General features: G+C 30.8%; 3 protein-coding genes across 5 annotated transcripts in view; all 3 read left to right on the forward strand.

The window, feature by feature from the left end:
* Positions 1 to 7,313: 7,313 nt before the first annotated feature.
* On the forward strand, positions 7,314 to 8,582 carry LOC113873281 (F-box protein At2g02240-like). The gene is made up of 3 exons (XM_027511333.1): positions 7,314 to 7,610; positions 7,849 to 7,967; positions 8,056 to 8,582. The coding sequence occupies exons 1-3, from the start codon at positions 7,416 to 7,418 to the stop codon at positions 8,486 to 8,488; spliced, it is 747 nt and encodes a 248-aa protein (XP_027367134.1). The 5' UTR covers positions 7,314 to 7,415; the 3' UTR covers positions 8,489 to 8,582.
* A 2,463-nt stretch (positions 8,583 to 11,045) lies between these two features.
* LOC113872842 (putative F-box protein PP2-B12) lies at positions 11,046 to 12,769 on the forward strand. The gene is made up of 3 exons (XM_027510690.1): positions 11,046 to 11,335; positions 11,416 to 11,534; positions 12,172 to 12,769. Exons 1-3 carry the CDS (start codon positions 11,078 to 11,080, stop codon positions 12,587 to 12,589), a joined length of 795 nt encoding a protein of 264 aa, XP_027366491.1. The 5' UTR covers positions 11,046 to 11,077; the 3' UTR covers positions 12,590 to 12,769.
* A 1,506-nt stretch (positions 12,770 to 14,275) lies between these two features.
* LOC113872305 (putative F-box protein PP2-B12) overlaps positions 14,276 to 27,861 on the forward strand; it is a 31,152-nt gene continuing 17,566 nt past the window's right edge. The window contains exons 1-4 of one of the 3 annotated variants that reach the window (XM_027509754.1): positions 14,390 to 14,726; positions 14,915 to 15,033; positions 15,113 to 15,443; positions 23,955 to 23,979. In XM_027509754.1, the coding sequence (XP_027365555.1) occupies positions 14,457 to 14,726; positions 14,915 to 15,033; positions 15,113 to 15,443; positions 23,955 to 23,963 (729 nt within the window). In that variant the 5' untranslated portion in view covers positions 14,390 to 14,456 and the 3' untranslated portion in view covers positions 23,964 to 23,979. Of the gene's footprint in view, positions 14,727 to 14,914; positions 15,034 to 15,112; positions 15,863 to 23,954; positions 23,980 to 27,861 lie in introns of those variants that run through there. The other 2 variants (XM_027509752.1, XM_027509753.1) reach the window with 2 other exon arrangements.

Below are 27,861 nucleotides of genomic sequence, written 5' to 3' on the forward strand. Positions count from 1 at the left end.
AACAAAAAAGTTTATCTGTAATTTAAAACTAAGACAAAAAAATTAAGAATTACAGACAAAAAAATTTGTCTATATTTTAAAACATATTTTTTACATTTCATATAGTTTTTTATAGACATTTTTTTGTCTACAACTGCATTTAATAGAGTTACATACAAAAAAATTTATTTGTAACTAAGATTTAAAAACATTACAGTTTATTAAAGCAATTATAGACAAAAAAATATGTCTGTAATAATGCAAAATAGATCAAAACCACACATTCCCTTCTTCTTTCTCACTTTCCAGTTTTTCTTGTCTCTCTCTCATCTCCTTATTTCTCTCCTTGCCATCTTCAATTCTTTGCCCATTGTTAGTGGTTAGAACATTCATTTAGAAAATAAATTTCATTATTGTGTTCCTAATACAATACTCTAACTTTTAATCATTTTAGTTTTTAAAATTTTAATATAAAATAAAGACTTATGATTTCTAAGATAAAGTTATAAGATTAGGGAGATGGGCGTAGAGGTCCTTCTCTAAAATTAATTATTATTTATCGTGGGACTAATTGTGATTACAGATATTATAGAATATGCATTTTGTTGAGTTATAAAAAAATGTGCTCTAGAATAGTTTTAGGATTGTGATGTTTATGTTTATGATTTATTTATTAATATATTTTTATATAATATATAGATTATGTGTGAAGAAAATGCTTATTTTTGTATTAGGTGTTAACATACGTAAGGAAATGTTCATACATTACGAAAAATTATGTCAAAATTCATATTAGAAATCTGTATAGTGTAAAATAAAATATGTTCATACAATATATGTGTGCTTGTATTTAGGTTTGATTAAGGTCTGGTAAGTAAAGGTAAAAAAAGTGTTAATCAGTGTCCTGCTCATGGCAACACTTCTCCATCAACTACTCGCTCTTCCACCTCCACACTAGTTACATGCAAACCTTCCTGGTTAGGGGCAGGACTAGTTCATCATGGTATCCAACCCCTGGATATATGCCTCCTCCCCTTCTAGTCCAACGAGTTTCATAGTCTACACGTTGACTAAATCTGCCTCATTTTTCCTCTTAACACAATGCACAAGCGAGAGATCTATTATTATTACAACTTCCTATGGGCAACAGTCACAAACCTAGACATTATTGATGTGGATGAGATGAATCAACTTAGTAAGTTATTTACAAAATATAGCACAAAACTTTATTTGATGTGAATGTTATCATGATTGTGTTATTTTATTGTGTATTCAGTTGGTATCCACTGCAGAAGGGTATTCACCAACGGATACCATTAAAAAGATGTATGGCGCGCCTTATACCAATTTTTCTAAGGTACCTAAGGATACTAAGATGGAATGGTTCAAAGATTGGAAGGTAATAAAAGTCAATTAATTTATTTTAAGTCTTGTTAGATCTCTAATTCTTGTACCTGTATCAATTAATTTCTATTTATATAGAGCAGCTTCTCCATTTCTCTCAAGAAGAGAAGATAATTTTCAAGGCCTAAAAGAATAGAACTGCAAAGTGACTAAGACAAATATACATTAAGGTGTATCAAGACCTATCTATCATCTGTAGATTGGATAGTACTCCAATTTCTTCATGCCTTGTAGGAGTATTGGCATACAAATGAGTTTAAAAATCTCTCTGTAAAGAACAAAACAAACAGGGCATCCAATAAAAGGAGATCACTGCATATTATTTAGTGATTTCCAAATTTGCTTAAATTTTATGTTATTTAATTTATCAATTAAATTTGAGAGGTTTATTAATTGAAATTGTTGAAGTGTTCAACAAACCACCTACACATGGAGAGGTGTTCAAAAAGACACACACTCAGTGAGTTAATGCACGATCCTAAGCTACATATTAAGCATAATTACTAACATTATATTTTTTATTAAATATTTAAAAATATTTCTTGAGCCTAACATATAATTACACTATGTTCAAAGACTAAATAGTACATTTACTGAGAACCCAAAGTCTGCTTATGAAGACACTATGTAATTTGATACGGTGGTTGACCTTTATAAATGTCGCATTTATGGCATGGGGAGCCACTTTGTGAACTTAATGTCCCCTGCATCTGTTATTGGAGATGCCCCTCTTTTGCACCTAAAGATGTAGATGACATGGTCCGCACTCAAGTCCATCTCCTTAATAAAGAGCTCCAAAAACAAAATGAGGAGATGTGGAAGACCAAGGAGTACATAGAAGAAGAAGTGAACCAATAAAATGGAGAAGATATAGAAAAAGGTGGCATCGAGGGAGAAAGCAGAAGGAGGTGTATGCAGATGCAATATAACACCCTCAATTTCTTCATTCAAAATAAATAAATTTATAGCGAATAAATAATAAAAAAATATTTTGTTCTTATTCGCGGACTTGGGAATCGCACAAAAACAAAATTTACACTTTCTTCTTATGAAAGTTTCATAAAATTCCAAAACGTTTAGGATTTACACGGGAATGATATGAAACTTTAAAGGTAATAAATAAAACTTAAGTTTACATCTAGCAAATTATTTGGTTTATATTGAATACATACAAATTTAGAGTTTCCACTAAGAACATTTCCAAAAAATTCTTTACAACAAAAATTTGTTCAAGGATTTAAGTTCTAAAATCTAACATTGAAATCATTTACAAACTTTGGTCAACATGAAATATAATTAGATAAAACAATACAATTTTTGAAATTATCTCAGTTCCTACAGAGCAATCTTCCTTCCAATACCCTTGGATTATGATCATAGGATAAATCAGACATCTTTATCTCTTCACTTTCATTACCTGAAAATGTTAGTAAGGATGAGTATCTCTCACCCCACTAAATCTCTTTTTTTTTTTTTTTATAAACACTAAATCTCTTATTTAACATAAGCAAAATAATCATATATATATATATATATATATATATATATATATAAAATGCTAAAAATACTTTCTAACATGGATTGAATTAACACTGACACTCAAGTCATATAATTCACTATCACAAAAGAGTATACACAAAACAGACAATTGATCATATTTGCAAACGTTCATAACATGCATCTTTCTACTAATTCATACATCATAATACATGTATTATAACACATGTGTCCTAATCGCACCCGTCAATGTATTATAACACATATATCATAACAACATTAACCGATATGTTACAATGCATATATTATAGTCATACAACTTCTACACTACTTCATATATATTGCACTTTCACGTCAATTTCACTCTCATTCAATGCCCCTAGGATCCCTTAAGGACTTGATAGCTTAGATAGCCGCTGGTTAGCCCGCCCCAGCAACACGGATACATGTGTGCTGTCTCGGCCCTTTTTAACAAAAGTATAGTTAAGAGACCTGTCAAAAAATAAGTGTGTGGCCTGTGAATGCCTTCACTCTTTGCAAATCATTGTGCACTTGTTCACATGGAGCATTCATCACCCTCATTTTCCTAAGATTTTTCAAATCTTCTCCGGACTCTATACCCCTAGTATATCTTAGTAGCTATCTGAACTCACTACCAACATTTTTCATTCTTTTTCACAGGGCAACGTGTCATAATACATGAGTCTTGACCACATAACTCGATGTATTACAATAGATATATTATGAGTACACCCTCTAGTCATACTACAATACTTGTATTGCAATCACATCTACTCATATATTCTGATTCTCGTATTATAATTACTTTTCTCACAATTCCACCATCATGTCACATCACACTGAAAATTCTGGGTGTTACATGCAACAGATGCATGCATACTTCACACTTATGAGAATGAATAACTCCACACATCTTCCTCCTCTTCTACCAGTTCCAGCACCACCTGTATTTGGGTTAATGTGACATTCATCCTCCTCCTCCTCTATTAATGATGATGGTGTTGCTCTCAACGATGATAATGCCTAATACTTATGATAGATATTGTTATTTTATTTTATACATTATTACTTTAGATGTTTACTTCTTGAATTATGATGACATTTTAATTTAACATTTTTTAAATAACTTTTTAAATTTTGATTTTATAATTCTTTTATGTTTTCAAATTATTATAATAATTAAGAATAGTGAAGAATAATCATACAAGTAAACACAAAATAATAATTGAATATTACAAATGAAAAATTCTATTTGTAAATTACAAATGGAAAAAAATGTTTGTAACATTATAGTCATAAAATCTATCAGTAATTTACAAATAGATTTGAAAATTGACTAAATCCTTATTTTAGTCCTTAGAATAGTTAGTGTCCAACATTTTAACCCTTGAAATATTTAAAATGTCACATTAGTTCCTGACTTTTATCTTTGTTAGGCATTTTTGTCCCTAAACCCAAGCACCGCTAACAAACAATAATAAAATGCTGATATGTTTCACGTTAAGTGACATGTTAGAAGCTTAATTGGCAAAAATAACGTCGTTTTAAAGGAGTGGAGAAGTTAATAAATAGTCGGCAAAAATGACATTGTTCCAAGAAATTAAAAAGTGTCCTAACAATGTCATTGTCAGTCACTACTTAAATGGATCCTCTTCCGCAAAAAACTCTCGTGTCTATCTAGACAAAACACATCCAATTTCAAATTTCTAATTCAATTTCAATCAATGCTTCAATACAAACACCCCGTTACAACCCCAATCCAAACTAAATAAACCAATGTGGCAGGATTGGCAGCTTAAACGTCAAGAAACATGTAAAATTCAATGAACACCCAAAAATTCACATACTCATAGTCATCACTATTAGGACTACCCTTCAACACAAAAGACCTACCTTTGAGTTTGAACTCTCTCTTGTTCATAATTAGAATTCCCAAATTAGAAAATCTAAAACTAACTCGATGATAAACTAGTGCCCAGAAGTGAAAACACCTCACACAACAAAAAGGAACCAAACTTGTTAAATAAAATCAAATCAGGGTATAATTTGTTCTCGAAGATTAACTTCCCACAACAGAAAGCAATGAACTTTCATTTTTGAGAAACAAAACCTAAAATCCTAAACGCAAGATGCAACCCAACAACGACAACACCCATAATCAATGGGACCAATACATTAATGCTCACGTGGGTGGAGACGAGCACACAACAATGATGAGGCTCAAAATGAAGAAGATGGTACAGTCATCAAAGGTTTGGTTGAGAATGACAACGGGGCAATTGTGAGAGAAGTAGAGGTAGAACCAGGTAATGAGGAGGATGAGGAAGATAATTATGGAGAAGGGATGCCAGAGGAGGTTGAGAAAGAGAATGAAAAGTATTATGGTAGCATGAGAGGGCAGAGAGGTCAAAGAACTTGCGCCATGAACGAGGAGTGGCAATCAGATTTTCTAGAACGATATTGTTTTTGCCAACTGTTTGGCCGCGTTGACTTCTCCACTTATTTAAAACAATGTCGTTTTTGCCAATTGAGCTTCTGACATGACACTTAATGTGATATCATCATTTTGTCATTGTTTGTTAACGATGTTTGCGACGGAGATGAAAGTCAAAGACTAACATGATATTTTTAATATTTGAAAGACTAAAATGAGAGTTTTTTCTTTGAAAATTCATCTATATTAATTTACCAATGAGTAAATAACAAATAAATTTAACTCATTTGTAATTATGTTTGTAAATCCAAAATCTATCGATAATCTTTAAAAAATTTATCGGTAATTTGCATGTTTTTAACCGTGACATTATTTAAAATTTCACAGTTAAAATTTTATAATTTTATTGATCACTCTAGTTGTCATTATCATTAACTAGGTAATTTTTTTATAAAAAAAAAATTCATATATGCATACACTTCTCATATTTTAAATTTTTATATTATTTTATTTTATTTTAAATTTATAATTTTAACTTTTAAATAAAAAAAATTTAGTTAGCACTATTAATAAAATTCATGAATTAAAATATAAATATTAAAAACTATTTTTGAAAATATTAATATTTTAAAAAATAATATTTAAATAAAATACAATATAAAAATATTTTTAAAAAATATCATATAAAAATTTCAGTAATATTTAAGATATACCAGACATAGTTTTATTAATTGTAAGAAACAAAATTCTCAATAATAAGAAAAAATCATACACTAAACACTCTTAGTTAATTGTACTTTTTTTTTAGTTCAGATTATATGTTATTTTAATCTTTTTGTAATAGACTTAGATGATGAAATAATTTTACAAGTTTAAAATTAAAAATAATAAAAATTGAAAATTTTATAACACGAGAGACGATTATGATTTGAAGAGAGAAAATTGTGAGAGTTTTTATTCTGAATTAATTATGATATTTTAAATAAAAAATAAAAATGACATGAAAAATTAAATTTACTGAATTTTAAAAATAATTAATTAATTAATTTTAAAAAACTAAATTTTACATCAAACTAAAAATTTTGAAATTATATGTTCAACCTTTATATTTTTTTCATCCAAAAATATACTTTAAATTTAAAAGAAATAACTAAAATTATTCCTAGAATGGTACATAAATAATTTTTTTATCTTTCTTTTGAGTCAACAAGAATTCCAAGAAGCTAAGATTAGTATATAAAAACTATTTTTCATAATATTCTCAGTAAAAAAAAATTTATATTTAATTTTATATAAAAAATATATTATATAAAACTATTATTTATATAATAAAAAAATAACAAAATTTAAATTTTTAACAATTTTTATGCTTTAAATTATATTTCTTTTTTTTTGTTCCACAAATTTTATTTCTTTTTTCTATTTGCACAACCGCGTGAGCGTACGTGAAGGGTTCAATCCATAACTAGTGAATGGGTAACATCGTCCGCGTTCTGCAGCCTTCCAAGTAGTTTCGTACGTAAAATGATATTCAATAACAAAAATGTTAGGAGACAATAAAAAGTTGCCTTCCTTCAATTTAATATATTTTTCAAGATATATTAATATGAAAAATAAAAAATAAAATTGATTATATGCAACATTTTACATAATACTGATTTTTTTATGTTTAAATAACAAAACTAAATAAATAATTGAAGAAGAGACCTCAAGCGGGGACAATATTTGAAGATAAATTTTACCCCTAAAACATTTTTATGCAACGATTTTATAATTAAGAGAGATTTAAGAAAATAAAAGAATGTGAGATAAAATAAATAACATAATAAAGAAAGATGAAAAAGGATGATATATATAAAATATTTACTTAAAAACAATAATATATTCCTCCTCATGATTTATTTATATTGAGGAAGGTAGGAAGAAATGAGACAACCTATATATATACAGAAGCTTCAACTTTGCATTCATCAGACACGGAATTGGGAAGGAAACGAAAATCAAAGGAAAGAAGGAGACGGAGTTGGAAGGGTTACCCGAAGGATGCATCGCAAAAATACTGTCCTTCGACACCACTCCTATGGATGTGTGTAGGCTCTCCCTTGTTTCCAAGACCTTTTATTCTGCTGCTGAATCCAACACTGTATGGGAACGTTTTCTTCCCTCCAACCCCGATTTCACCTCTAACATTTCCTCTTCCTCTTCCTCTTCCTCTAAGAAGGCTCTCTTTTTTGCTCTTTGTGATCGTCCCATCATCACCCATCAGGGTAGAAAGGTACACATATACCATTTATCTTTGTTCATCAATTATCTGCTTCGTAAGTCAAACGTAAGTCGACGATCTAGTTTGTTGATCATTTATATGTTTATAATTTTAATGTAATAAATTTGATTATTTTTTAATGATTAAACTCAACTCTCTGGCAAAAATCGTGACTTTCTATTATCCAAAAATAATGATTAATTTCTGAAATCATATATGGGTTGTGTCATGTGTGGCTGAAACATTGAAGAGCTTGCAATTGGACAAACGGAGTGGGAAGAAGTGTTACATGCTTTCCGCTAGAGAACTGCACATTGTATGGGGTGGTACTCCCCAATATTGGAAGTGGACAAACCTGGCAGAGTCCAGGTCATTGTTTTACTAATTCATTGATATTATATGTTTTTGTCTTTTTCTGCTCAATCTCTCTGTGAAATACAATTGTTGTGTTGACCAGGTTCCAAGAAGTTGCTAGACTTATTGCTGTGTGCTGGTTAAAACTTGGTGGGACGATGAGCACAAGCGCCTTGTCCCCAAACACTCGCTATGCTGTTTATCTTGTGTTCAAGATGATTGATGCCGAAGGATTTCACAACCATCCTGTGACCCTATCACTGGGTATTTTGGGAGGCCATAGCTACTCCAAGAATGTTTGTTTGGACCCCAACTTAGATGACTACGAACTGGATGAGAGATTTCGGGGACTGGAACGCCCTCGTGTGAGGAGAGATGGGTGGTTTGAGATTGAGATGGGAGAGTTCTTCAATTCAGGCATAGAACATGATGAACTGCATTTCAGTATCAGGGAAACAACAAGTAATATGTGGAAGCACGGTTTCTTTCTTGAAGGAATAGAATTTAGGCCTAAGTATGTCGGAACGGTTAACTAGTTGGGCAGTTGTTAGAGTGCCATGTTTATATGGCTAAATAAATAAATTTCAAGTGAATTCATGATCTTATTTGATTTTATTAATATTTATTTTTATAAGTCCTTGTTTTTTAATTTTAACAAATAATTTTACTTTTAATATCTACAATTAAATCCTAGTCAAAGTTAATCGGTCGGCAGACACCGTTGTTGCTCTTTGATCCCATCCCCATTTGTCTTCCTTGGTATTGACTGCAATACAATTTTTGTGTGGTCCATTGTAAGTGGTATTTATTGACTTGACATTCATGAGTTTCTGTAGCTGCTTCCTGCAGGGCAAGGAACCAACAAATGTGTGATTGAAATCAAGGCAATGGAAGAATAGCAAATAGAGTAAGAAGAACATGTAGAGAATGATGAAAGTCGTTACCTAAACGATAGCACGTCAAAATATTGAAATCAAGCTTTTGAGTAATACCGAATCATGCAATTACATTTCCGATGCTATTTACTTGAGGTTTTTGGGTGGGTTGGGAGGTGCTGGCAAGGTGTTCGATAAAAAAATGGTTGACAGAAAATTTGTGCTTTTTCATTAACAGGTGCATTTAAAATGATTCTCTCCCTCCCTCTTAAAGTAATTGAGTTTAGAACATGGATATTCTTTCTGTGAAAAATGTCAAACCAAGCTATCGTGATTTGTTATTTTTTTATTTGTTAAGCATAACGACAATAACTTTAGAAATGCGTTTCCGTGATGTTGTATCAAATTGAATTAAATAGCAAAATTTCATTGAGAACTATATTAAAATATTTAACATATTTATTTTAACAATGATATGGAATTATTTATACACTTATCATTAGTTATTTGTTCACTTGAAGAGGATATCCAAACTCCTAAATTACAAGGTTAGCCCTGGATGGCTTGAAATTCCTCGTAACACTACACTATCAAAGGTGAAGGATCAGGACCGGATTGAGGGTGGCGATTTGGCAACAGTTGTGGGCGAGACAATTTTTTTACAGTTTGGCCGGAACGGCGATAATGCATTTTTATTTAAGCAACAAAAAAATTAATAGTAAAACAGTAATTTTTGTTTAAGCTACAAAATTTACTTAAACAAAATAAGCTAAAAAAATTGATTTTTGCTTAAAATTAAAAAAAAAATTGCTTGAGAGTGTTAGTAGTAAATTGGACTTGATTTTTAAGCATAACTATGAGAGTGAGAGAGAGATTCCAGCATGAATGAGTTTGATGGTGGAGACAGAGGATGATAAACTATAATTTTAATTAATTAACTAATTATTTTAAAAATAATATAAATTTTTTAAAAATATTTATAAATATTACTTTTAAATAATAAAATATTAAAAAAATATGATGTAACATTTTATAAGTTGATTTTTCATCGTTTAGTCAACAATTTTTTATAAGATTAATTAAAAAATACTACTTTATACAGATAAAAACAATTTATTATTAAAAAAACAAAAAAAACTCGTATATAACTATAATTGTGTCATGAGTGGAGAAACTAATATTGCACGACAACATTTGTTAATGTTGTATGTGTTATTTATGGGTTTTTTTGTCAAAAAAAATTAAAAATAAATAAATAAATAAATAATTTTTTCATAATATTTTTTCACGTCACTTAAATATTGTTTTTAAAATGATATTTATCTTTTCTAATAATAATAAAAAGTATCATTCATGGCATAAATAACATTTATTAAAAAATAACTATCAATTTATATAAAAATAATATTTATTATTTCTTTTATAAATATAATATTTGAAGTGATGTGATAAAACTGACTATAGATAAAAATGAATAATTTTATTTTTACTTATTTTGAGAAATTGTTCTATTTTTTTTTTTAATAAAAGCAGCCGTTTGGTTTGACAAATGTTACATGTGGCGTTTGTTTTGATATAGACTCACGTAGTTCTAAAAGTTTTTTTTTTAATATACTTTAACTTAATTTTAAAGTGTGAACCAAATGTTAAATGAAAACGGAAATAAATAATGATAATAATAATAATAAAATTTAAAAAATAAATTATTTAATTGAGTAAAAAATTATTTAAATAGCTAAAAAAATTAAATTATATTAAAAATTATTTACAATAATCATATAAATTATGATGTCTCCTTCCTTCTAAATTAAACTTATAAAAAAATGTTAAAATATAAAAAAATTAAAAAATTATTATTATTATACGTGAGAACTTTTTTTTTATACAAAACATGTTATTTAGACCAATCACATTATACCATGTGTATAAATTAATTTTTTAATTAATATAATATTATATAAAATAAAATATATATTCATAATTTTTATAAAAATTTATAATATTTAATATTAATAATATATTAAATTACATTAAATTATATTATTTTTAATAAAAAAAATTATCATATACATTTATTATTTGTGTAATATGATAAAAATTAGGAAAAATTCAGATAAATTTTATAATTTCTATATATACATAAATGAATACGTGTCAGCGTCTGCTCAAAACTTCGTTCTGTAAAAGCGGCGTGTGTGAGAGATTCAGAAGTGAAGTGATCGAGAAAGGAAAAGAAAAGAAAAGAAAAGAATGGGGTTTGAGGAGTTGCCGGAAGGATGCATCGCTGCGATCCTCTCTCGCACCACGCCCCTCGACGCGTGCAGGCTTTCTCTCGTTTCCAAGATTTTCCGTGCCGCCGCTGATTCCGATGCCGTGTGGGATCGTTTTCTCCCTTCCGATTACCGCACTATCATTTCCCAATCCTCTTTCGTTCCCAACAACCCTTCCAAGAAAGTCCTCTACCTCGCTCTCTCCGATAACCCTATCATCATCGATCAGGGTAAAAAGGTAACTATCAATAGCTTGTTAAATCTTGAAACTTGAAAGAGAACGAGCAATTATGTGGGTGATATCATTTGTGAATGCAGAGCTTTCAATTGGACAAAAAGAGTGGGAAGAAGTGTTACATGCTTGCTGCCAGAGCTCTCCTCATTATTTGGGGTGATACCACTGAGTATTGGAACTGGACATCCCTGCCAGATTCCAGGTTTTTCACTTTTTTAGTTAACATTCTGTTAGATCTACACTTGTTTACTAATCTGTGCTTCCATTCTCGAGACTTAATTGCCATCTCAGTTTCATGGTTTCCTTTAACCTTGTCCAACATGGGAATTTACTAAATTTTCCTTCCATCTTGATGGCAAGTGTTAGTGTTACCTATCACCACCCAATTTAACTTAATAACTAACCTGTTGATAAGTTAGCTACCATTAGTTACAGATTCCAATTTATGTTAACTTGTCCGCACTTATATTGTGTAGATTGGATGACATGATTTTTTTGTCCACTAGAGATTTTAGAGAAAATTATTGAAAGGAATTTCGTGAAAAATAATATTTTTAAAAAAATTGATTTTTATGTAGTTCAATGGAGTAATGTGATCCACGTAGTTTGCTTAGTCGAATAAAGGCATGAGGCTTTCTCGTTGTTGTTCTTTAATCAGAACTGACTGTAAGAGTTATTTTAGATCACAGTTTGTATCTACACCTGCAGAAATACTCTATGAATAAATGAATCACTCAGCATTTTTCTTTGCTTCTTGTTTCAATAACTACTGTACTGACTGTGGACGTTTAGTCTTTCTGTGACACACATCAATGCCTATCCTTGCATATTTTGAACAGGTTCCCTGAAGTTGCTGAACTTATTGATGTGTGCTGGCTTGAAATTCGCGGGGTGATAAACGCAATTGCCTTGTCACCAAATACTCAGTATGCTGCTTATCTTGTTTTCAAGATGAACAATGCCCGTGGATTTCATAATCGTCCTGTGGAGTTATCAGTGAGTATCCATGGTGGCCAGAGTAATACCAAAAGTGTCTGTTTGGATCCTAACTTAGAAGGTAGGCCAAACAACGGAGTTGTGGGACTGCAACGTCCAAATGAGAGAAGCGATGGGTGGTTGGAGATTGAGATGGGGGAGTTCTTCAATACAGGCCTAGAAGATGAAGTGGAGATGACTGTCATGGAGAATAGAGGTGGTAATTGGAAGAGCGGGTTCTTTCTGGAAGGATTAGAAATTAGGCCTAAGGAACTCAATTAAGCAACTAAAACTTCTTGTGCAGTTTAATTCTCACAACTATATATGTTTGGGTCTTGCGTTTGAGATGGCAGAATACTGCTTGCAGATTTGAAGCTTTAACCTTTGAACACATTTTGATTTTTTTATTTGCCAAACTATTACTCTCTTCATGAAGTATATGCATAAGTTATATTGCTTGTGGTAATTCTTATGACTTGATTAGTGGGGTAACTATTTGTATGGTGGTTGTCAACCTCTGGTGGATGAACATCCAAATCGACGGCATCATTTCTCCTTCACCCCCTCTAAAAATGGGTAACAGTTTTTAAAATTAAAATTTAAATAGTTAAAAATAATGGAGAAATTTTGTTTGAATTTAGATTCCCCGAGTCTTTTACTTACACCTTAAGTTGACAGGTTTCGGGAATAGAAAGATTGTAGGACACCACATTCAGTAAAGAGCGGCAAGATTTGTTGTATGTGCAATTGAAAAGATGTCTTGTGGTTAATTAAACATAAGTGTATGATTCGTTCCCGTATTATAAACTCGAATATGCATATTAACTATTAATATACGTAACTTCTTTTTAATTAAGTATCAATCTTTTAAAATATTATTACTTAATTTTAATTTTAATTTTATTTAAATATTATATTTTGAATTTAGATATATTAAATTAAAGAGACTTTCTAAGATAGATTAAATTTTAAAATTATTATAATTTTATTATATTTCAGTCTTATTTTGATGCCCACTATATTGTGTTTTGTTTCGAATCATTTGTTTTCATAATTTTTTATTTAATTTGAGAAGTATTATTTTATCATTTTTACTTGATAAAATGAAAATATTTACTATTGGTAACGAACGTATGTATCATTTTCTTTAATTTTTGTTTATAAATTTTACTTAAGTTTAAAAATATTTTTATAATGCATAAGTTATGTTCTTTTATATATTAGTATTAATTTTAAAAGTTGATTTAAGTGATTAACATAATAATTTTGTATGGAGAAAGAAATCGTGAGACAAACACACGACCCATAGCCTTTTGACTTAATTTAATAGATATTTGATTAATAAATCTTTTACATTTTAAAAAGATAATATTCGTTATTATACTCGGAAATTAATAAAATATAATTTTCATTTTAAAAAATAAATATTATTTTATGTAATAGATATTTAATTAATAAATATTTTTTACAGTTTAAAAAATAATGTTTATTGTACTCATAAATTTAAAAAGATATATTTTTTAAAATTTATATAATAGAGTATTATTCTCTTAATTTTTAAAGTAATATAAAAATTATATATATACACACTTAAAATTAAATTAAAAAAAATTGTACGGTAAATAAAAATTAAAACTCAACTTGAGGGGATAATATGTCAGAACAAACGAGAATAAAGAAAATAGTGAAATTACGTACTGATGTAGAGAAACTTCATTAATTAGTACAAAAAGAAAAACTTAAAAAAATTACAATTTAAAAAATAATGGTTAGACCTATAATTAAACAAGAAGTGTGCACATAGTATAAAATGCTACAGCAAAAAGGTTATAAAAAGATTTATTTATTGGGGCCATCTATTTGTTATTATTGAAATGAGAAAATAAGAGATGATTGACACGACGTGTACACATGTACGAATCCGAAAAAGATAAAGATCGTTTTACACAACCTTACTTACTTTGTTTGTACAGATTTGTGTGGCAAATATGCATGACAGCAGACGCTTAACCGCTAAGCTTCCCTTTCTCAACGAATCCTTCTCTCTCTCTCTCTCTCTCTCACTCCTATATACATACATAAGGAGACAACCCCCCCTTAAACACAAGCCCCAAAGAACCAAACTTGCGATTGTGTTTGTTATCACACGATGGTAGAAGAAGGTGTGGGCTTGAACAATCTACCCGAAGGGTGCATAGCAAATGTTCTTTCCTTCATAACTCCTCGTGAAGTCTGCAGACTCTCCTTGGTTTCATCCACCTTCAGATCCGCCGCTGAATCTGACGCTGTCTGGGATAAATTCTTACCCTCCGATTGCAGCACCATCGTTTCCCACTTTTCCTCCTTATCTATCCATTCTAAGAAGGACCTCTATCTCTATCTCTCCCAAAAGCCCCTCCTCATAGACGACGGTAAAAAGGTGCCTACTTTCTCTTTCAATACTTTTTATCATAATATATGCTACCCTTTTTATAAATGTTATTTTTTCACCACCTAACTATTTCTAATACTTAGATCCATCGCTCATTAAACTGAATATTTCAAATTAAATCAGTCCAGTCTTTTTTGTAACAAGGTTAATTGTTTCAAAAAAATGGAATGATACAGAGTTTTCAACTGGATAAAGTATACGGGAAAAAATGCTACATGTTATCGGCGAGGAGCCTTTTCATTGTATGGGGAGACACTCCAAGGTATTGGAAATGGATTTCTCTTCCAGAGGCCAGGTAATTAGTTTGAATGTTAATTAATTTTATTTGACATCTCAATTATTTTATTGATCAATTAATTAGATTTGAATTGCAGGTTTTCTGAGGTGGCTGAACTTGTGAGTGTGTGTTGGTTGGAAATTAGGGCCTGGATGAACACTGGCATGCTGTCCCCAACAACGTTGTATGGGGCATACCTTGTGTTTAAGCCAAGCCGTGCTGGAACCTACGGCTTCGAATACCAATCAGTTGAAGTGTGTGTTGGAATTGGTGAAAGTGATACTTGCAAGCGAACCGTTTTCTTGGATCCTGAAAGAGAACGGAGGCTAAGGTATCAGATTGTTCCTCGCCGTGTATTCAATCGTGCACGGTTTATGGTTGAGGCGCAAGCAGCACCTGTTATGGAAAATAATAATAGTAATAGTAATGTTGATCTTGAGTATCCGAAGCAGAGAGGAGATGGGTGGTTGGAGGTGGAATTGGGAGAGTTCTTCAACGAAGGAGGAGAGGACAAGGACTTGGAAATGGGTGTTTATGAGATCAAGAGTGGTGATTGGAAGGGTGGCATTGTTGTTCAAGGAATCGAAATAAGGCCCAAGACTAATCCCCTAAATTAAATCGCTGTTTCTGTTTTGCTCATATTAGTACGACGTAGTTCTTCAATTGTTGTTCATTTTTTGAAGCTTCCCAAATTGTTGCCACTCTATGAATAATGTGTGTTGTTTGGATCCATTCCAGGATTTTCATGTCAGTTTATGTCCTCCTTGTATCTATGTCCTCACTCATGAGCACCAATTACGGGGGAAGATATACTTAAAGAGCCTGATTCTCTAAACTAAAGAGATTTGACAAAGTCTGTTTTTCTTTGTTATTTTTGTGTTTGAAGTGATACAAAAATAGCCTATAAATATATAATCCGATAACAAAAGATAACAAAATGCTACAGGATAGGAAACAGATTGTTACCATTCTTACAATAAAGCGAAAATATTGCAGATGGGTCAATACGCCTATATAACAACAATTGATTATCTCTGTGTAAACATTTTGTGTTAATTTTTTTATATAATATTAAGGAGGTTGGATTTTGTCAAATTTTATAATAAGAATGAGATGAGTATAAAAAATATTCGATGACAATGTCATGTAAATTTTTAACGGAAAGGACTAATTCCTTCTATACACAATACCGTTGTTTAGAAATGAAAAGCGAAGCGCAAAAAAGAGGGAGGACGAACAGTAGCAGAAAGAAAGCAAAATAGCAGATAAGGTACAATTTATCATTTGCGTACAATGACTCATATTTTCAACGTACTTTATCTCGTACCACAACTCTTGGGTGTCTCAATTTTTGTTGATGTGATGATAAAGAAACCAGTTTTGTAAGATAAGTTGGTTTGACAAGGGAAAACCCCAGTTGCACATTGTCTTTTGCAAAATTGAAATTTCCGACCTCAGATCCACCGCGAGTATTCTCTTTAAAGCTTACGTCGCCTTTGTGCTTTCACTTTCAAAGAGCATTTTTACTGAAGATAACCCGATTTGAGAGGAGAACAAAGGCCCACAGACTCATTTCTAGATGTATATATAGACTAAAGGTTACTAATGATCCATTGTTTGCCCCGAGTTTGGATATTTGATAAGTGAAATGACAAGAAGAGTAGGCAAATTGCCTCAGTGTTAAAAGTTGGATGTTGGATAGAGCCAGTTAGCAAGTTACTATACAATAATTCTATGTTGTTAGTGTTACTTGAATGTTGAACCATTGTACTTACTATACAAAAGTAGGCACAATGCCCATAAGTTTGCTGAACCTTCTTGCTTCATAGTAGAAAGTTACTGAGTGACCTATTCGCAGATGATAAATCATATTCCAAATAAGAGCCGTCACGGAGCAGACGGTATTCATCTTACATGTTATTCATGAGTACGCGTTCCTTTGCATATAGATTAATCGTTGTTTGAGATTGGTAATTTGTCTCTTGATACCAGTGAGCCATTATAAGTATACCCAGAAATATTTTTTGACACAAACACACGCACAGCGAGAAAATGAGAGGAAGAACGCTAAATATCTCAATTCTCAAATCGATTCAAAATTCTCGTATAGAAGAATGTCTTTTATAGGCTTCAACATGCAATATTAAAATATTTTAGTAAACCATCTTGTGAAGAAACAAATTATTGCCTTATCTATCCCTTTGACTTTGTGTCATACTCTGAATGCCTACCAAAGTAATTTGGTGCCTGCAATGCCTCTTAGCAAATCAATAAAATTTGATTGCCTTTTCATAAAGAAATATCTAGTTCAAACTTGATTTAATAAAGTTTCTGACAGTGCTTCCCTTAAATCAAGCTTTTATTATATTAAGCATTTTCTTCAATTTGTAAAACAATTTAACCTTTAATGGCTTACTAAAAGTACCTGCAATTTGATTTTCAATGTGACAATAATTAATTTTCACTTCTTTCACAGCTATTAACTCTCGAATTTTGTGAAATTGAATATCTATATAATTGGATCGTCCATGAAAAATTAGATTTTTGCATAGCGTAATTGCAGACTTATTATCACAAAATATCTTGGTAGGGACATTTTGCTTCTGATGCATCACTTCCAAAATTCTTCTCAGCCACACTGTCTGAGTTGCACAGCTAGCTACTACTATGTATTCTGCTTCGGCCATTTAGAAAGTTACAACTGGTTGTTTCTTTGAAGATCATGATATTACACCGCTACCAAGATGAAATGCATACCCTAACGTGCTTTTTCTTGTCTCCACATCTCCTGCTTAATCACTATCTTTGTATCCAACAAGTTTTACATCATTATTGTTAGCATAAAAAATTCCTTCGGTTAGAGTACCTTTGATATATCTGAGAATTCTTTTTGCTCCCTGTACATGACATGCACATGGCTCTTCCATGAATCTACTGAGCAGTCTTACTTCAAAGACAATATCTGGTCTAGTAGTAGTCAAATATCTTAGGCTTCCAATCGAGCTCTTGTAGTAAGTTGGTTCAATTCTCTTACCTTCAACTTCTCTTGTCAGCTTCAATTTTTCTTCAATTGGTGTGGAAACTGGTTTTGAATTATTCATCTTGAACTTCTTCAGGATATCATCAGCATATTTCCTTTGAGAAATGAAAATTCCTCCTTCTTGCTAAATGACCTCAATGCCTAGAAAATAGGACATTAGGCCCAAATCTATCATTTCAAAATGTCTTGTCATAGCCTCCCTGGATTTTGCCATCATCTTGAGATTATTGCTAGTAAAAAATTAAATCATCAACATACAAGCATACAATAAGGAAATCTCCAGGTTCAACATTTTTTATATAAAGAGTATGCTCAAACGGGCATCTTTAGAAACCATTATGCATAAAGTAAAAATCAATCTTTTTATACCACGCCCTCGGTGCCTGCTTCAAGCCATACAATGCCTTCTTCAATCTATAGACTTTATCTTTTTTTCCCTCAACTTCATATCCTGCAGGCTGCTCAACATATACTTTTTCTTCCAAAGTGTCATTCAGAAAAGTAGACTTAACATCCATTTGATAATTATTTTGAGCTAATAGAGAGATAAGCATACGAATTGTATCTAATCTCACTACAGGAGCAAATACCTCAAAAAAATCAATACTTCGCTTTTGTTTGTACCCTTTTGCTACTAACCTTAATTTGAAGCGGTCAATTTTTCCACTAGGTTTGTACTTAGTTTTGTATAACCACTTTACTCTAATTGGTTTTTTGTCTGTTGGTAAGTCTGTCAGCTCCCATGTTTGATTCTTTTCAATAGCATGGATTTCTTCATCCATTACTTTTCTCCAATGTTGATTATTTGAAGCTTCTTTAAATGTTACAAGCTCATAATCTGTAAATAAGGCAAAATTGATAATTTCTTCATCAGATGGGTCAATTTCATTACCCACAGCGTAATCCTCCAATTTGGCTGGTAGTCTCCTTTGCCTCTGTGGTCTACTTAATGTTTCTGACTCATCATGTGTTGCATCTACATCATCATTCTCCTCTTCATAGTTTTCTGGAATTCCTAAAGGCTTTCTCTGGGCTTTAGAAGACCAATTCCACATTCCTTCTTCATCAAAGGTTACATCTCTGCTGATAATTACCTTTTTTGTCACTGGATTGTAAAGCTTGTACGCCTTTGAGTTGGTGCTATAACCGATGAAGATGCACTTCTCTCCTTTGTCATCAAGCTTCTTTCTCAGTTGATCTGGTACATAGGCATATGCTATGCACCCAAAAACTCTGAGATGCCGACTTGAGGGCTTCCTTCCATTCCAAGCTTCTTCTAGTGTTTTATCATAAACACTCTTTGTTGGACACCTGTTCAAAATATACACAGCAATAGAAACTGCTTCAGTTCAAAATTCTCTAGGCAATTGTTTTGCCTTTAACATGCATCTTACCATGTCCATGATTGTCCTGTTCTTCCTTTCTGTTACTCTATTTTGTTGGGGAGTGTATCTGGTTGTCAGTTAATGCTAAATTCTGTGTTGATAAAAAAGATCTGCTCAAGCGAGATATTCTTGGCCTCTATCTGTCTTTAATGCTTTAATTTTGCAATCACTTTGTTTCTCCACAAATGCCTTAAATGACTTAAAGGCATCACAAACTTCTGATTTTTGTTTCAAAAAATACACCCAAGCTTTTCTACTAAAGTCATCAATAAAAGTAATGAAATACATGCTACCGCAATTAGTTGATATCTCAATCATATATAAATCTGAATGCACAATCTCCAGTGGCTTTCTTGCTTTCCAGGATTTTCCAGTTGGAAAGGATTCTCTGTGCTTCTTTCCCAATTAGCAAGTCTCATATACACTATAGGGACCATTTATAATAGGCAAACCAAAAACATATTCCTTTTTTGACAGATAATTTAATCCAGAAAAGTGAAAATGTTCAAACCGCATATGCCACAACCAATCATCATTTGATATGATAGAACTCAAACATAGAAATTTTTCATGTTGAATTTTCAAAGGGAATAAGCGATGGGAGTCATCTTTACCTTGGTAATGCTCAACAGGTTATGATGGAGACCAGGGGCATAGAAAACATCAGAAATGTAATTTTGAGATCCATCCTTCAATCTAATAGTAATTTGGCCTTTTCCCAATATTGGAATATTTGTGTTATTCCTAAATTTTATGGTTGAGTTAACTATTTCATCCAGGAAAGAAAATAACTCTTTTTTACCACACATGTGTTTGCTGCATCCAGTATCCAAGTACCAAATTTTTTTGTTTTTTGCAGAATTATTAGTGGCTAGAAATAAACTTTGTGGGTTGGAAGAACTCTCACCAATATTTTGATTTTGATTTTCTGCCACATTTGTTTGTTGTCGAAATCTACAATCAGCAGCTTTGTGTCCGAACTTTCCACATTGGAAGCAATTAGAATTACTTCTTTCTTGATAACCACCTCTTTCTCTTCCTTGATTGGCACGTCCAAAATTATCTCCACATTTTCCTTGATTAGTTGATCTAAAATTTTTGTCTCTCCACCGATTGAAGCTACCATTACCTCTTCCTCTGAAATTTTCATGACCTCTACTTCTGAAATTTCCTCTTCCTTCATTGTTGAAATTATCACAACCTTTACTTTCTGCACTTTGGCTTGATTCTACTACATTATTGAAATTCACATGACTCTTTAAGGCTTCCTCATTTGATTTTTTTGTCTTCTCTAAGATTTTGCTTACATGGCTTTCAATACTGCCTTGTAATTCTGCAACTGTCATGATGTCTGTGTCGTGGGACTCAATTATTGTAGTCACCACATGATCGAACTTTATTGGCATGGTGTATAAAATTTTCTCCACCACCTTGCTCTTAGGGATGTCTTATCCATACACCCTAGTCTTATTGACAAAATCTGTTACTCGTGAAAAATATTGTTTCACGGTTTCTGAACTGGACATCTCATATCTTTCATATTCTCGACGCATGGATTGCAGTTTGGATTTCTGAGCTTTCTCTACTCTTTTGTATGACAGCTTCAAATGTCTCACGCTTCTTTGTTTGTTTTGGCATTTGCTATTTTGCCAAAAATTGAGTAATCTACGCCTTGGTGAATTTGTGATAATGTCAGTTGGTCCTTCCTTTGAGCAGCATCATCAACTCCATGTTGTAAGCCTGGTTAAATAAAGTTTCAAATATTGTGAGCTTTCAAATGGGTAGACATCAACAATGCTCAATAATTGTAATCTAGTTTCCCACCTAATTTGGAACCTGACCAAACAATATTGTAGTTTGTGCCCATTTTTCTCTCTCAAATAAATTCTAAAAATTTCGATAAAGTGAGAACTCTCTTGTTCCTCACACACTCAATATTTTAAAAAAAAAAAAAAACTCTTTTTTTTACTGACCTTCTCACAAATTCACAAAACTAATGCTAGATCTAACTAGCTCTGATACCAATTTGATTTGAAACTCTTGTACAAAAGGATGCCTTTTATAGGCTTTAACATGCAATATTAAAATATTTTAGTAAACCATCTTGTGAAGAAACGTAATAGTCAGTTTCTGCAGATTGATAATCACTACCTCACTTATCCCTTTGACTTTGTGCCACACTTTGACGCCTACCAAAGTAACTCGGTGCCTGCAATGCCTCCTAGCAAACCAATAAAATTTGATTGCCTTTTCATAAAGAAATATTAGGTCCAAACTTGATTTAATAAAGCTTCTGACATCTCTTCTCACAAGTGTTCTTGTGCTTAAACCCTTAACATCACAAAGTTTGCTTAAAATATAGCTAAACTTAAAAGCTTGTTTATAACTTGGTCATCCTTAGTATGTCGGTGATCATTTTTGAGCTGACTAATCACTTTCATGATTTCACCAGAAGTTCTTAGCTTGAGTTTGTCTTCCTTCTATTGATAAAAAATTACCATAGGGACCAGGGTCAAGTAGTAGCAACTGCTCCTCTGGACCAGGGTAAGAATTTTCTTATTTCAACAATTTAGCTAAGCACTACACAGTATATTTATATTTTATCATTAGTTATAATTTTTTTCTCTTTATATTATATCAAAGGTTAAAAGGAGTACATTCTAAATGATGTTTCCTTTATCATAAAGATCTTAAAATAATATATATATTTTTTAATAGTATTTCTTAAATATGGTGACTGTCTCTTCAGTTAAATATGTGGTAATAAATTTGGTAATTTTCAATTTCTTAAGTGAAAGAAAAGAGAAATTTCAGTGTGTTTCATAGGTTTTACAAACTCAACCCCTTATATCATTTTGATCCTAAAACATTTGCTAACTATATTGGAGAAGCACACTTTACAACGAAAGGTCTCAAGCACAACCACCTATGATAATGCTAACGAGATTGTTGTTCAACTTGGACAATTTCTCATACGAAAAAAAACAAGGATAACATCATGTTGGTGAGACTAAGAAAAGAGCGTCAGACAAATGACCAGAACTAAATCTATTGCTAGGCTAAGAGACGTTGAGAACAAGGTTTAGCCCATCACTTGAAGAGTCATTCGAAGTTATTATAGGAATAATTGAGTTGAACCTAATTATATGAATTTAGAATACCAATTGTGAAGTGGTGGTAAAATCACTTACTTAGAGTAGACATTGTGAATTGTATCATAAACGGCTTACATGAAGTGTGAACCCTTTTGTGAGTGAAAAATCAAGATCTTCTTTTACCTAATCATGCTCTTCTAATCCTAGGTTCTTAATGAGGAAAATCTAGAGAGCAGTCAAATGTATTTCTATGACAGCAAAGGGGACTTAGCCACCATATTTATTAACTCTAGGTGCTTCTCATCATGGACTTAAAGGTTAGGCCCACACTATATCCTACATAAATTAGTATTAAGTGTCCAAAGCCCATGAGTAATTGGTCATATTATTAATAGGCTTAAGTATCATCAAATGGATCACAATATTAGTCTCTTTTTAACAAAATAAAAATAACCACAATTGATTGTAGCTCATAATAAATTTTATAGAAAATTTTAATATTCTCTCACTTGGGCAAAATCAATTGTGTAGTTCATAACTTTTGAAAACTTGAAAAAATAACTCTCAGGCTAATAACATGTTGTGGCCACAAACATATGATCCTAAGATAAAACACTTAATTAAGACTCAATCTAATAAAATCATGCAATATCGAATCATGGCAACAATTGCATCTCTTACTAACGTAACTCCTTTTATGGTTACAAATATCGCCGACTTTATCGACTAGTCATCAATGTGGAGTGTAGCGAGAAAATGACATGCTAATGTGATCAAATAGTCATACTATCATTTTTCACATCAGAACTTAATTTCTCTCAAATGCTTAAAAGTCAAAGAAATTATATAGGTCATTACGAACCTTTATGCCTCAGCTCCAACTAGCATCGACCACTAGTGGTTCTAACGACACTGAGCTCAATTTTTTTGCTCATAATACCTTAGCTCCAAATGGCATCAACCACCGGTATAGTGGTCCTAATGATACCGAGTTTAAAATTTGATCATGCCTAAACTTCAATACATTATTAATCACAAACACAATGACTCTAACAACACTGAGTTTTATATTTGACAATCGATATAACAAATATGCTTATATATATAAAGATATATAATAAAAGATGTATTATCAATTTCACAAAATAAAATAAAATACATGTAAACTAAACATAAAAAGTGTTTAAAATAAAAGGTCCAACATGATAAGAAAGTGACATAAGAGATAAACTTCCACTGACTAAGTATATTAAAAGAATTCATAATTTTATGTTCTCAATATATACTTTTTATATACAATATGTCTTAACTCCTTAGTTGAAGAATCATCTAGCTTATATTACATATCAATATACTCAATAACTATGTCATTTTTCTTCACAAGATTTAACAGTCAATACTTCCATGTTAAGTGCTTAGAACCAATAATAATAATAATAGTATTGTGTAGAATACAACACTGTTATAGTAAAAAGTCTTCAATGGTCTAACAATAGAAACCATAATATAAAATATTATCATCAAGTTCATTAACAAAATAATATAAGGGTCAATAACATAACAAACAACAAATTTTGCTTATACAATAAGAGTTAATTTCTTATTCTTCCTAAATGTGGAACTTCCGGTCATCATAAAGATATATCCCAAAGTTGATTACTATGACACTCTCAAAGATTTGAATCTATATATATATACCCATAATCTCTAAGTTGTTAACTCTCCTATACATAAGTTCATACTCTTCAATCTCTTGTAAGTACTTCTATACTTAGCAATTATCCAATGATGAATCTAAAGAATGTATTCACATAGCAAAAATGTCAACTATTAAAGCAATATTATATCTAATAATTTACTCTCACTTACTCAAAAGATGTCTAGCATTAGTTCTCTTGATAATATTCAAACTTCACCTATCAAACTTCTCCCACTAAGCCAAAAGTTTCTTTTATTCATGTTCATCTTACTAATTGATTATGGGCTTATCCCTCATGCAAAACTAAATTAAGAACAACAATTCTAAAAGGATTCAGATATTGCTTTCATTTGCTATGATATAATTAGGGGACACAATAATTGTTCACAAGAAAATTCACTATCAAGATGAGACAAAAATGCATAACAAATTATAAGACAAGGTATAGCTCAAGATGGTAATAAGCTATCAATGTGAGGCCAGTAAAATAGTACATTTCCCTTTGAGCAAAACGCACAAACCAAGGTCATTTTTCTTGATCAATACCTCAGATAGGTTAATCCATGAGCACACATTGAACTCAGAAAATTATTCCCTTTGGGCAAACAAATCTCTTAACTCAATGCATTTTGTAATAACTCCATCCGTTTTTAACTCTCACCCCAAACATATAACCCACCCATTTGAGTATTTTAATTATCATATTTTAATTTTCCTTACTTTGCATCATTTTTTAAAAAAATTATATATTTTACGTATCCTATTGAAAATATTATTCTTATTTTAGACTAACATACACATCTAAAATTTTTATTTAAATTTGTGAGATTAATTATTTTAAATGAACAAAATTGAGTCTTCACAATATAATATATATATATATATATATATATATATATATATAAAATTAGTAAACATGTCTTTTGGTTTGGAAGAAAAGTTGCCTATTTATCATAGAAATTTATTGTTTGGTTATTTGAATACCTATATTATAGCAGTTAAAAATTTAGCCAAAATGACAAAGAGTTTGTGTCTAACAAATGTTAAAAAAGGTGCAAGATATATTATTTTTGACATATTTAAAATACGAGGTATAGATCATTTGATAGAGTTTTTCATAAGTAACTCTCAGTATTGTTTCTTAAATTCTCATTCAAAATATGAGGTAAATTATGTTGTACAACTGATATTTTATTGTTGGAACTGTTGGTTTTATTACAAACAAGTAAAATAAAATAAATAATAAAAGAAATGTACAGAATTGCGAGGAGAGTGAATGGAGAAAGAACTTAACTTTTATTCAACAGCAACAACACATTTATAATAAGTCAAAGAAACATAACTAATTATGTAACCGAAAGATTTGATAACAAACTAAATTATTCCTAAAATATCAAAACTACTTATTGATTATGATACTAATCTAATCAACTGAAATAACAAAAAATAACTTACAGTAGTTTTAAAAGCATATTATTAACACTCTTCTTTGCTTTTTAAACTACAAATTATATCTTTCTGCAGTCTAAATTCATTAAAGAAATTAGATTTATTGTCAACAAGAATCTTGTGTTCTCTTTCTACTTTAAATTAAAATCAAATAAAATCTTCTTTTGCCACAGAAAAGAAAAGTAATTAATTGAGTCACTTCGATCACTGCTAGAGAAATTAGTTAACTTGCAATTTTTACTTTTCTTGAAGTTGATGCTTGAGTTACAAGTGTCTTTGAAATATTTAACCACTTTCTTTATAAACTTGAGATGTCTTTCATTTGCATTATTACATTTTTACTTTGAGAATATCTTGACCAACTTCATCTTTAATCAAATAATGTTTGTCTTTAAAAATAACTTTTAATCCTCCTTCAATTAGTTGACCAACACTTAACAAATTTTGGTTAATTTTAAGAACTTAAAAAACAGCATGAACAAACTTCGTGGTTGAATAATTTGTTATTGCAATTGTTTCCTTTCCTTTGATTGGGATGAAATTACCATTACCTATTTTGACTTTAGTCATCTTAGTTGGTATCAAATTTCTAAAGAGTTTCTTGGTTATTAGTCACGTGGTTAGTGCAACCACTGTCAATTAACCAACCTTCATTTGATTTTAAGTATAAAAGGCAAGTAGCAACAAATAAATAATCTTCTTCCTCTTGATCAACAGTCTTAGCCTCATCATCTTGGTATTAGTTTTTATTTTTGCATATAACTTCTTCATGTCCCATTAGGTTACATTTATTGCATTTTACATCAAGCCTCGTTTAACATTTGAAAGGAGGATGACTATTTTTTTTCACAATGATGACATAGAGGATAAGATTTTTCTTGTTGTATCTTGCACTTTCATGATGCATGACATGTAAGGCTCCCTTAATAGCACATTCTTGTCTCATTGCACACCTTTGCTCTTGTGCTTATAAGGTATTTAAAAGTTCCACTAGTGTGATTTTGGACAAGTATTGGTATTCTTTAAGGTGGTGATTGTAATCTCAAATTTTTCAAGCACCGTTACTAGAAATTCTTTTACAAATCTAGAATCAGGAAACTAAGTACCTAGTAATCTTACCTTGTTAACTATGTCAAACAGTTTGTTTAAGTATATTTTGATTATCTTAGACTCTTTCATTCTTTATAGTTCAAATTTCCTCATCAAATTCAACACCTTGCATGCCTCGAATTCTTTCATTCCTTTCTATATTCTTTTTTAAGATAATCCTAAATTATCCATGTTATTTTTAAAGTCATAATTCTGGTGAAGATAGTTGTTGAAACACTAGGAAAAAGATATAATTTTGCCTTTGCCTATTATGTCTTCTTGTAACTTTTTATTTGGGCTATGGTAGGATCGTGCGGTAGCGGAAAAACTTCAGAATCCTCTTCAACAACTTCCCAAAGTTCTAAAGCCTCTATTTTGATAGTGCCTTGATTAAAGCATAGTGCTACTATTGTTATATTTTATGTTGTTTAGCATAAAATCATTGTTTTTAGGAATGTAATCTCTGTAAATGCACAATAAAATAGTGCTTTGATTAAATCATAGTTTTATTATTATTCTATATTGAATATGGATTGTTCTATTTTAAATGAAATAATTTTCTTACCATATGTATTATGTTAAAATATAGATGTGAGAATAAGAAGATTGATTAAAATATGTGAAAAGAGGTTCTCATTTACTTTAGCAAAAAGATTTTACTGAAGACAAATCAAGATCTTTATTACTTGTATGCATAAATTTTTTACTTTGCATATTATATTTGATTTGTAAACATGATAATCTTAAAAGAGTTTTTTATTTAAGTGCTTTCAAGATTAAAATTTAGGAAGCTAAAATCTTTGTTTAACTCCATTAAAAATCAAGGTTTACATATTCAATTAACTCATTTTTATTTCATAGACTATCGTGGCAATTAATTACTAGATTGTGTAATTGATTACCAATCTATTTTGTTGATTTAAAAATTAAATTTCTCAATATAGAATAATTTAGTAATTGATTGCTAAGATCAATAATCAACTATCAAGCAAGTTTGTTTGTTAAAAATTTAATTCCTTTGATACAGAACAAGTCAACAATTGATATCTAAAATTAGTAATCAATTATTAATCAACTCTGTTTTGTATT

Source organism: Abrus precatorius, unplaced genomic scaffold, assembly GCF_003935025.1.
Source record: "Abrus precatorius isolate BTA unplaced genomic scaffold, Abrus_2018 Scaffold7, whole genome shotgun sequence".
In the NCBI taxonomy this organism is placed as follows: Eukaryota; Viridiplantae; Streptophyta; class Magnoliopsida; order Fabales; family Fabaceae; genus Abrus; species Abrus precatorius.